The sequence below is a fragment of the Cyrtonyx montezumae genome, unplaced genomic scaffold, assembly GCF_038088225.1.
Source record: "Cyrtonyx montezumae isolate F1298 unplaced genomic scaffold, pur_monq_1.0 scaffold_0, whole genome shotgun sequence".
In the NCBI taxonomy this organism is placed as follows: domain Eukaryota; kingdom Metazoa; phylum Chordata; class Aves; order Galliformes; family Odontophoridae; genus Cyrtonyx; species Cyrtonyx montezumae.
Window position 1 is genome coordinate 21,941,819 of NW_027071824.1, and position 10,904 is coordinate 21,952,722.

A 10,904-nucleotide genomic window follows, 5' to 3' on the forward strand; every position below is an offset into this window, starting at 1 on the left:
AGTGTCTCAACATTACTGATGAGACACCGAACATCTGAGGATTACTTCTTGTGAAAAGGATGGTGCATCTCATTTTAACTTGTGTCAATATGTACACAAGAACAGATATAATTTATTGCAGAGATCTTACTATATATATCTACTTGGGAAATAAATACACACATTGTCTGTATTAAATATTGAAAAGCTATCAGATTAAAGTTACTTTTTATCATACATCTTACTGTTAATGTTCACCTAGATGGGACAGCTGCTATATACCAATTTCTGTGTCATCTGGTCTCAGAGATGACAAAATTCCTGTGTTTCCTATGAAAGCAGCTTTACTATGTGGTGACATAGGAAGTATCTAAACTCTCAAGGCTGAAGCATGCCTTTTATTTCATACAAGTGTTTTTAAAGCTGCTTTGCAGAAGTCTGCCATTGGGTTAGCATCCACACTGTCCTTTTAAGTGTGAGCCACGGGGTTCTCTTGCAGCATTCTGACCACTTTTTTTTTATAACAGATATATTCTTCATATTCATTTGCTAGACATAAAATTACATGTTCTCGTGAATTTGCTTGACCTTTAAGAAGCTGAACAACATGGGTGTTTAGTGATTAATGTGGTACAATTCCTTTGTAAACAGAGTTTTCACTCACTTGGCCTGCAGTCAAAGCACCTGAATTAATTCTAACACCTTGTCTTGACAGGAAGATGCAATTATGTTAGTTTCTCAGTTTTTGCAAATACACTTTTATTTAGATTCAGTGCTCAAATTCCAAGCAGCTCAGTGCCCACAAGAGACCTCCTCTGTCATCTTGAGGATTAATTATAGACAGAATGTTAATTAGTTAGCTACAAATCAACACTAAGAATCAGTCTAGATGTAGGTTTTCCAAACTACTGAATTAATACGGTGTTAGCCTTGATGAACTGCAATGAAAATGCATTTTATATGGTATCATAATTGCATGTAATGCCTCTGTAATGAGAGTTCACTTCTTTCTTCAGAGGAGTAATCAATGCCAAAACTCAGGAAAAAAAGTATTTAAGTATGAAATGAAGAGACCAGCTAAACTCTAATAGCTTTTGCCTTGTTTGAGTTGGCAGGGGATCCTTCTAAAATCAGCATCGATGAACGACAGAAATAAAGGAACAGCTCTTTTACACTGAATAGACATTCTCGAAGACCTTGAGACCAGGACTATGCAGCACCATCAGATCTAAAATCTGTGTGCCTAATAGCACAGCATTGAGATAGGAATTGTAACTTAGTGACCGCTTCCATACCTTAGGCCTGTAAGATGTGAGCAGTTTGCAGCTATGCTATGCACGGTGAGTTTTCTTTTTGCCCTTGCATTTTAAAAACTGAAAAAGCAAAGGTATTCCATTTGTCCAAATTAACACCTCAATGGCATTCTCCTCTTTTATGGTGACTGAGCAGTTCTGATGAAATTTGCCTGCTGTTTTTCTCCCTGAGTGCACAGGTGATGTGTCGGGGACAGACAAAGGATAGGAGAACTTGGGAAATGTCTGTGAGGAGCTGGGCACAGAAAAGAGAGCCACAGGTGTAAGGAGACCTCCAGTGCTCCACTGTGCATCCACTGCTTTCAGTTTGGCAGGGATTTACAATTTCTAAACGAGTCACTTTATGTAACGGACTATACCTGAAACGTTACTGATTTCTGTAAGTTAATATTTTGGACACTAACTGTAGAAAATGCTTTAACCCTGTAACCTAATAATATAGCAACATGTTGAAAGGATTTCTATTCTGATAAGAGATCACACTTATTTCCTACAGTCATCACTGTTCTTGCCTATACATGAAGTTAATCATTATGAAAAGGCAGTATATATCATTCTTTAGCAAACTATTGTAAACTAATAAGATGGAAGGATATACTAAGGATAGGTTTGGCCAAGGACCAGATCTGTGTTGGAAGTCATTCACATGCATCACTTTGACACAGATGATCAGAGCTGTGCCAAAGCATTTTTTTTTTTTCCCTCTATCTCATGACTTAACAGTCCTGTAAGTGGAATGTGTGTTACCTTCAGGAGAGAAGGCAGCCAAGCTCCTGGTGCTCCATATGCTTGAATTAAACTGGCCTAATAATTTGCTTGAGCCTACCTAGCTTTTAATTGCCTAGACAGCCAGAATCACTCTTTGATCAGACAGATCTGTTGTGTCACAGAATCACAGCTTTGATTTCTTTCTGATCTTCTCACCTATCAATCTGTCATCAACTGCTAACTGCCTCTGTTATGTGCCAATGAAATAAATTGTGGCTGTGCTTTTCTGGCCCAGTCTGGTAGCATCCTTTCTGGAAAAAGAACAGAAATACAGGCCCAGAACAGAGGCAGTGACTGACACATGGTACTGTATAGGGACAGGCACAACTGTGAATGAGAGGCTATGGGACCCTGCTGGAGATACTCCTGTATATAGGAACCTAGAAATAATCTAATGCTCCCTGAAACCAGTATTTTTCTCTAAATCTGGCTTGTAAAAGATGTAGAGTGAAAATGAGGGATGCACAGAAAATATTTGTACAGAAATACAATGCTGGTTTGCTACATCTTGTAGCTCAGAGAATTACTGAAGTCTCTGGAGTTGTTTTTGTGTTTAGGAGTCCACAGCAAACTTTTCTTCTTTGTTTGTCCATCTGTTTTCATTAGCCCTGTAACTTAGTGTCTTTGGCATCCAAAATTAGGAGATCATTTATTCACCATTTCCAATGTCAACAAATCTGAAAAGGCCCTGTTCTCTTTTGGGGACAGCCAAGTACTTTTCCCCTCCAAGCCTTCTGAAGATGTAAAAGTGATTGAGTATAATGAACTTCAGAAATCCTTTGTTATCAGTGACAAAGCTTGCACATCACAATGGGAACAGTCCAGTGTAAAAGTTACTTATCACTGCTGAATCACTTGATCTTTGCATCAGTTTCTTCTACTGACACGTGGTTCTCACTTTCTAACTTTTCCAGGCCTGAATTAGAATATAGTAAAAGTGACTTATTGCTCTGAGCTGCATTTATTTTCCTGCTTCTCATTTGGCATAAGCTTTCATGCCTGCCTTCAGGAACTAAAATGCAATTGGAATTCCTTACCATACAAGGAGAGCAGTGGCAGTCATCTGTCTTACCAAGTGGCAAAGCTAGTCCTGTTGTGCAAGGCAGAGGATATAGCTGCCACTGACCAGTTTTCAGATTAGCCAAGAAGGGTACTAGTCACAGTTTGGTAACAAAGAAGGAATAGCTTAACCCTTTCTGAGGATGAAAGCTCCTAGAGAAGGCAATCTCCAAGTAAATATGCTTCCTCTTTGGCTGCTAGCCCTTAAATGAGGTTAGGGAGGGATGGACTCTGTATCTACCTCTTCTGGCCCCACATGTGAATTGCTGACACTTGTGCTCCCAGGGCTGGCTATGGCCTCTTGATGGGTGCTCAGTCACTGGTTCAGGCTGTGACCTAATGGTTTCTGTACAGGAGCCCTTAGGAAGTGTCCTGCCAAAAAGGGCCTGAACCGGAGCCCTTCTTATATCCTTAACAAATGCTCATTCAGTTGGGCTGAATTCAGTCCCTGAATATGCTGCTGTAATGCTATAGGTGAGGAGATATATATTAAGAGACACATATGATAATAGATGTAACACTTATAGCCTATCTTAAGGCAACATCTGGTTCCCTTAAGAATCATGGTAGGCTTTATTTTGGATATGCCATGGGAAGTTTGCATCTGTGCACTTACACTACCTCCAGCTTTCAGCACTGAGCATATGCTTGTTGTGGGAGCCTAGGAACCTGAAGCACATTTAGAGTTCCCTGTAACTGTTCCTTACAGTACATCAGCCTGGATTTCATTTCAGTAGTCTGCATTTTTTTAGTGAAACCTTTGGGAAAAGACACAAGGGGAAAAATGGAGTTTTATCTCTGTTTGAATGCAGGATGAACATTCTTCTTCAGAGTGAAGAACAGCAACTAACTTTTGCTTGGGTAACAGCATAGTGTATAGGGCATTTTTATGAATACACATCTCACATCTGAGGCAATAGAAGCTATTTATACCAGCTGCCGAGCTGTCTGTGGTTTCATTTCCCTAATACATTTTCAATAACTACTTCCAATGCAATCTAAGCAGACTGCTAATAATAACATTTTACTTACTTGCACTATCAATTACCCAGTAATTTTTAAAAATGATTTTTCTGTATTGTCTAGCTTTTTACCATGAGTGCTGTTAACCTTGTAGATCTTCATTTAACTTTAGCACTGGTCTACTCTTTCATACAAATATAATGCTGGAATGCATTTGGGAACATAAGACATCTCACAGAAGATTTATAGGTATGCAGGAAAAAAAAGGTGACTATTTTCTTAAAACACAATGTCTCTAGGCATTTGATTTACTAACAATCAGGTTTACAACTGTTGCAAACAAGACTGCAATCACTTCCTGGCAGTGTTTTGCAGGAATGGATCAGGAGATGCATTATGGCTAGAATAGAAGGGATCAAGCAATCAAGAGCAGCAGAAGAAAGCAGCATAGGAAGCTGAAGTCATTTGTTAATGATTAGTGGAAGAAGCCAGATCATAGTTGAGGTCTTGGGGGCCTCACTGTTGTCCTTGTTTTTTGATCACTTTGCTCCATCTTGCATGTGTGAATTTTGGCCCTAGTCATGCAGTATTTCTTTCCAGTGAACAAATAACATTTGGTTCACTTCCAGCAACAAACTTTCTTATACTTAATCAAACAGTTTATTAGAGCATGAAGGAAAATTGGTCATGACTTCAGTTCCTGTACTGCCTGAATTAATAAGCTGGCTGTTGCCAACACTAAACTAGGAAGTGCTAATGATAATTAAAATCTATTTTCACACAGACCTCACAGTTTTAAGGCAGAGAAGTACTTGATACTCATGTGAATTTCCAGACTGTGTACTAAAAATAAAAGGTGCTGCTTTCCACAAGATGATATTATCTGTGGGGAAGAAATAATTAATAATTATTGAATTATTAATACAGGGTGTGATGTGGTATTATTCTCCTTTAGAGTGTTTATGACTATGTATGTGCTCTAAAATCTTTTGTTATGAGAAGTTTGAAACTACACTTTACAAGTATTGCTATTTTTTTGTTAACAAAAATATAACAATGAAAATGTTATAATGGACAGACTATCTTTTCTGTATTTTGCTATTTCAATATTAGCACTATCAGCAGCTTCACTGTCATTTGGCAAAAGTCCATGTGGACTCGTTCAGTCAGGTTTCTCTCAGGTGTGTTTAGGTAAAATACCTTATATTAACAAAATACTCTTAACCCAAGCTGAACTGGTACTGGGTTCCAAAAGATAATCTTATTAATTATTCAACATATTCACACTGTACAGTGAGGAAAATAAGAGAAGGATAATCATACTTTGCTTTCCACTTCATTTTCTAAGCCTGCTTCCTGGATAATTCAATCTACTGGATCAGAGGGAGGGTTGGACAAGAGAGAGACTGAAAATGTTGACTGTCAGAACAACAGGGGATTTGAATTAATGTTCTTTTGCACAGAATGGAAACATATGGGCTGCAGGGTGCAGCTCTCCTTGGAAAATTACTGCCAAAACAGTGCCATCTCTATTAACACAGCTGCTGGCTTGTGAAACACAAATCAGTTCTTTCTTACGTTAACCTTCAAAAAGCACTTTCAGAGTTACTGCATGCTAATACCCCTGTCTCTTTCTGCACTACAACATTGCCTATTAAAACCCTATTCCAAGTCACATCTGTACAGCTCTCTAAGTGTTTCTGTAGGATGAAACATCCTATGGACTACTCTAATGGTAATATGGAAGAATCAAAGTTATGTTCATTCAGCCTCATAACTGTTACTAAGATTTCATTTTCCTCATGTGAAAAAGTAAAGCACACTTATGAAATATCTTCTATTAAAATATCGTCTGTTCCCTGGTATGGCATATTGCTCAATTTGTCTGCATGTCAGCTGATTTTCAAGGCAGAAGTTTTGTTCTCCTACATAATCAGATACAGATACTTCCTTTAGATACTTCTTCCACAGGTGTTCTATTTGCTTTCCCACACGAAATAGTGAGGATCTCTCATTTCTTTACTTGCAAGCTCTGGAATTAACAGCTTCTTCAGATAAAACGTTTAAGATTTAAACTTAAACTCCAAGAATTAAATGCTGAAGTTACAGTGTAATCTAATCTGAAGTTACAGTAATCTAAGGACTGCCTCCAGTGTGCAATCCCTGGTTTCAGTGGAAGCCCACACCTCGGTGAGAACATGCAAGGAAGGAGGGTTATTATTAAGGCTTTGTATGGGAATGAAAGATTTGGTGTTTTCTGTTACAGCCCGTACTACCATATCCTGTATTATCTTACATAACTTCCTTAATTTTTTCAGTGCTTCATCTCTCAATGTAAAATAACACACTACTGTGTGAATTCACTATGGGACTTTGGACTAGACTATAGGCTACAATGTAAAAGGCAAGGCAAAAATGTTATCTGTCTTGCCATTTCTTTTCTCTTTTCCCTTTTTCTCACATCATGTCTTTATTATTTCAAGGCTGTTTTCAGTGCAATCTATAAAATTTGTGCAAATGAAACACCCAGATCTGCTGGGCAACTCTACCTTTTCCTAATTAAAATAGCACTACAATTTTGCAACCCACAGAAGGGAATGGAAGCTAGTATTAGCATTCAGGCACTTCAGATCCCAGTTACTAGAAGGAAAATGGACATGCAACCACAAAGTGGGAAAAAATCTGAACCCTAGCAAAATCGGTAATGTTTCATAAGGAATGAATTCAGTAAATTTTAAGGATGTTATAATTAATGACCATGACTTGTTCATGATTTACAACTTGTTCTTCATTTGGCTACAGTTATTTCAATTTAATGATTTTTATCACTGACTGAAGTTATTCCATTCCACTAATATGTCAAAAGTGATTTGCATGATATAAGCCCTAAAAAAACTCTGAAGTTAATATCTTTCAGTTAATTTCTCCCATCTAACTTTGTGGAAGATATAGGCAAGCTTGCGTTAGTAGTCTTTCTTCCTATGTTTTAGGCAAAGCAAGTAGAAAAAAAATCCAGTGCTGTATCACGGCTCCCACATGAATTTGTGCAGAATTTCCTATGCTTCAGTTTGTGGCCATTTCCCCTCAATCCAATTGCCACGCACTGCTGAGAAGCTGCATCCCTTTGCCTCCCACTCCTTAGATATTTATAGATGTGGATCAGATCCCCTCTGTCTTCTTTTTTCAAGGCTGAACAGATCCAGATCTCTCAGCCTTTTCTCAATAAGGGAGGTGTTCCACACCCTTTATCATCTTTGTGGCCCTGAGCTGGACTTTTTCAAGGAAATCCCTGTCTTTTTTGTACTGGGGAGCCCAGAACTGGACACAGTACTCCAGGTGAGGCCTCGCCAGGGCAGAGTAGAGGGGCAGGATCACCTCCCTTGTCCTGCTGGTGAAGCAATTTTTAATGCACCCCAGGATCCCATTGGCCTTCTTGCCCACCAGGGCACACTGCTGGCTCACAGCCAACCTGTTTGTCCACCACGGCACCCAGGTCCCTCTCCTCAGAGCTCTTCTCCAGCAGGTCATCCCCCAGCCTGTACCAGTGCATGAAAAGAGAAAGCAACTGTACCATGACAGTTTTAAAGCCAATTGTAATCATTAAGCCTGGAACAGATCTCTAAGATGAATTTCCTTTAACAAGTTTTCACCTCCCTCGACCTGCTGGCCACATATTCTTTAATTGACCACAGAATGCCATTGGACTTCTTGACCACCAGGGCACACTGCTGGCTCATGGCCAACCTGTTTGTCAATCAAGACACTCATGTCTCTCCTCAGAGCTCAGCAGGTCTGAAGATCTTATTTAAAAACCACACAGTCCTCTGTCAAAAGCTGTGGAGATGAGACCTCTGGTAGCACACTCTGGAGGGGAGTACTGACTCCAAGATGACTGAATTGCTCTCACTACCACTTGCATCTCCTGTTTCATCTGGGAATAAAAACCTCATTTTGACAGGATGCAGAAACAGTTTAAAAATGTTTCCTATGGCAACTGCTACGCTTCCTCAGATCCTTTCACTTTCTTTTTTTTCATTCATTTTTAATAGGGGAGATATTGAACTACTGAGAAACCATATTTTCAATTTCTCTTTGGTACTTGTGCTTTTGGGACACAGGTGTCATTTGAGCTGTACTTTGACTTTGCATTTGCTTCTTTTAGCATCCACAATAATGGTTAATACAATGCAGATTAAAGCATTGGCCTCTTTTTTTAAGATTGTGGCTGCAAAGAATAAAAATACTTCTGCTTTGTATGTTTCTGTTATCCAAGACAGGTTGGTTTTTTATTTTTTTATCCAGCAAGAGTCTACCTCTTCAAAAATCCAGAAGTCACCAAAAAGGGGGAAAAAAAGCATGCCAGAAAGTGAGAAAACCTAGATTTTAAAATAAATGCAAAGTTTCAAGAGCTGATGAATTATGCAACCATTTTTTCCCTACTTTGCTGAAGAAAGACTGGGTGCAGGTCCCAAACCATATGCTAAAATGTGTGAGAAGAAAAAAAAATCCCATCATATTTATTAAGTGGGTTTATTTTTATTTATTTATTTTTTAGGTTAGCCCTTGCAAAACCCTTCACCCACTTACTGGAATGCATAAGACTATCAAACTTGTACTGTCCCATAGTATTATAATGTCTATAATCTTCTGTGTTTTCCTAGATAGAAGCCACAGTCTGTAACATTAAGGAAAAAGGGTGCTGGGGAATATGACTAGGGCTGCTCTGTAGGAAGGCACGAGCCAGAAAGAATTCCCAGCATAGTCTGTTCCCTCACCGGCCAGGCCACAGCTCCACTGCATCTGGCAACAGCAGGCAGAAATCAGTGCAGATAACGGAGTCCACCTGCAGCCCCAGATGTGGCATGTGATGAATCTGGTCTAGGGTCCTTCCAGTGAGTCCGGTCATGAGCAGCAGGAGACAGGACAAGGCTACAGTGCAGTTCCATTCCATGTGGCAGGCTGGTTCCTTTGCAGAGATCAGGGTAGAATAATGGCTGCTCTCTGTGATTAAGACATATGAATGCCCTCAGAGCCCTAACAAACCATTACTTACATACAACATACGTTATATAAAGTACACACGTTTCAATTAATCAAAGTGCTGCTAGTAATGAAAAGCCTTGCTAATGACAACACTGGTTTTGAATTTTGGTCTACTGCTCTTTGGCTTTTTTGGCAACTTGTGTTTCCTGTTGATAGTGTGAAATAATCTGAACGAGTATGAAGCTGTTGATAAAAAGGAAAAGCAAGCCAGCCAACCATATAAGTAAAAAGGTGTTATAACCTTTGAACTCCAGAAAGTATGCAGGAGCGAGCCACAGGCCTTGTCCAACAAACCACAGAAGGAGCAGTAACACAGCGCGACGCCAGGACATGTTAATATTAGGTATTATGATGGGCAAAAGGCAGAGGTACCAGATGAAGTACTGGGATGTGCACACTTTGTTAAAACTCACAAAAATAGCGGTGTGTAGGAAACAACAAAAAACAAGGTCCTTGTAAAATGCTACGGACACAACCAGGAGCAGCAGCAGCTGGGGCAGGAAAGCTGCGAGCCCAAGGGCAAAACTCCATTTGCTCTCCACAGTTAAATACAACATGTAGAAATAGGGAGAGAAGTTGTGTCGGATATCCCGCCTGGTCAGGTGGTAGAGGTAGGCGTGCTCCAAGAACTCCCAGCCATACAGGCGGTAAAACACCACGGTCAGAGCGGCCAGCACGGATCCAGCGACCGCTCCGAAAAGCAGCACGTCGCGGTTCAGCACTCGGACGACCCTCCGCCAGAAGCCCCCTGCGGCTGTAACCTCGCCCATCCCGCCCCGCCCCGCCGCCCTCTCCCCGCTTCCCCGCAGGTGCAGCGCTATGGGCAGCGCGTAGGTCACCGGGTAGATCTTGAGGTGCACCGCCAGCCCGTAGCACAGCGCGGCCCGCCCCGCGCTGCCCGCTTCCAGCAGATGCAGGGCGGCCAGCACCAGCGCGGCCACCAGCGCCTCCGCGTTGCCGCGGCTGGACACGGCCATGGGCAGCGGGTTGAGCAGCCAGGCGGCGGCACAGCACCCGCAGGCCCGCCCGGGGGAGGCCCCTCGGCGCCGCAGGGCGCGGTAGGCTAAGGCGGCGACCGCCAGGTCCCCGGCCACGAAGAGCAGCTTCCCGAAGAGCTCGCTGAGGTAGACGTTGGGCGTCAGCAGCCAGGCCAGCAGCGGCGTGTAGCGGTAGGTGGCCCGCCGGTAGGGCGACCGCCCCTGGGTCACCAGCCGCGCCGCGTCCGTGAACACCCGGTAATCGACGTCGGTGTACCGCACCCGCATGGCCGCGTCCTGGTGCAGCCCGTACAGTACCAGGCTCACCCTGGCCACCAGCCCCGCGCACAGCGCAGCGCGCAGACCCGCCATGGCCGCACTCGGTAGACAGCAGGACTGCGCATGCGCGGCTGTGGGGCGATGGCGCATGCGCGGTGCGGCGCTGAAAGCTTCTAACGCCGCTGTGCTGGCGGGCTTAAGGCGCCTTCCTATAGGGACCGCTGATGGTTTCGGGGCTCGGCTGATGCTGTTGGCGCGGGCATTCCTCTGGCCTCGTGAGGCGGCTCCGGAGGCAGGGAGAGAAGCATCAGCAACACGCTGTTGTCTGTTAGCAATGGCTTTTCGCTCGGCTGCAGTGAGTGCGGTCCCGCAGAGCCTGAGCAGAGGGTCAGCGCCTGTATGGTGGCTCCGAGCCCTAAAGCTCTACACGTGCTGTATAAGTTCAGAAAGAAAAAGGTAACACCTGTTATTTTGCCCTCTGCAAGTGGCTTTGTTTTGCCTAGGTGTTTGAACTCTCTCTAGA

The 10,904-nt window shown here is 42.5% G+C and overlaps 1 protein-coding gene across 1 annotated transcript; it reads right to left on the reverse strand.

The window, feature by feature from the left end:
• Positions 1-9,003: 9,003 nt before the first annotated feature.
• PIGM (phosphatidylinositol glycan anchor biosynthesis class M) lies at positions 9,004-10,474 on the reverse strand. Its single transcript, XM_065736391.1, has one exon. The coding sequence runs from the start codon at positions 10,472-10,474 to the stop codon at positions 9,236-9,238; it is 1,239 nt and encodes a 412-aa protein (XP_065592463.1). The 3' UTR covers positions 9,004-9,235.
• Positions 10,475-10,904: the final 430 nt, after the last annotated feature.

Excerpts from the sequence above, each read along its gene's own strand:
- PIGM (XM_065736391.1), bottom strand. The coding sequence starts at position 10,474 with ATGGCGGGTCTGCGCGCTGCGCTGTGCGCGGGGCTGGTGGCCAGGGTG.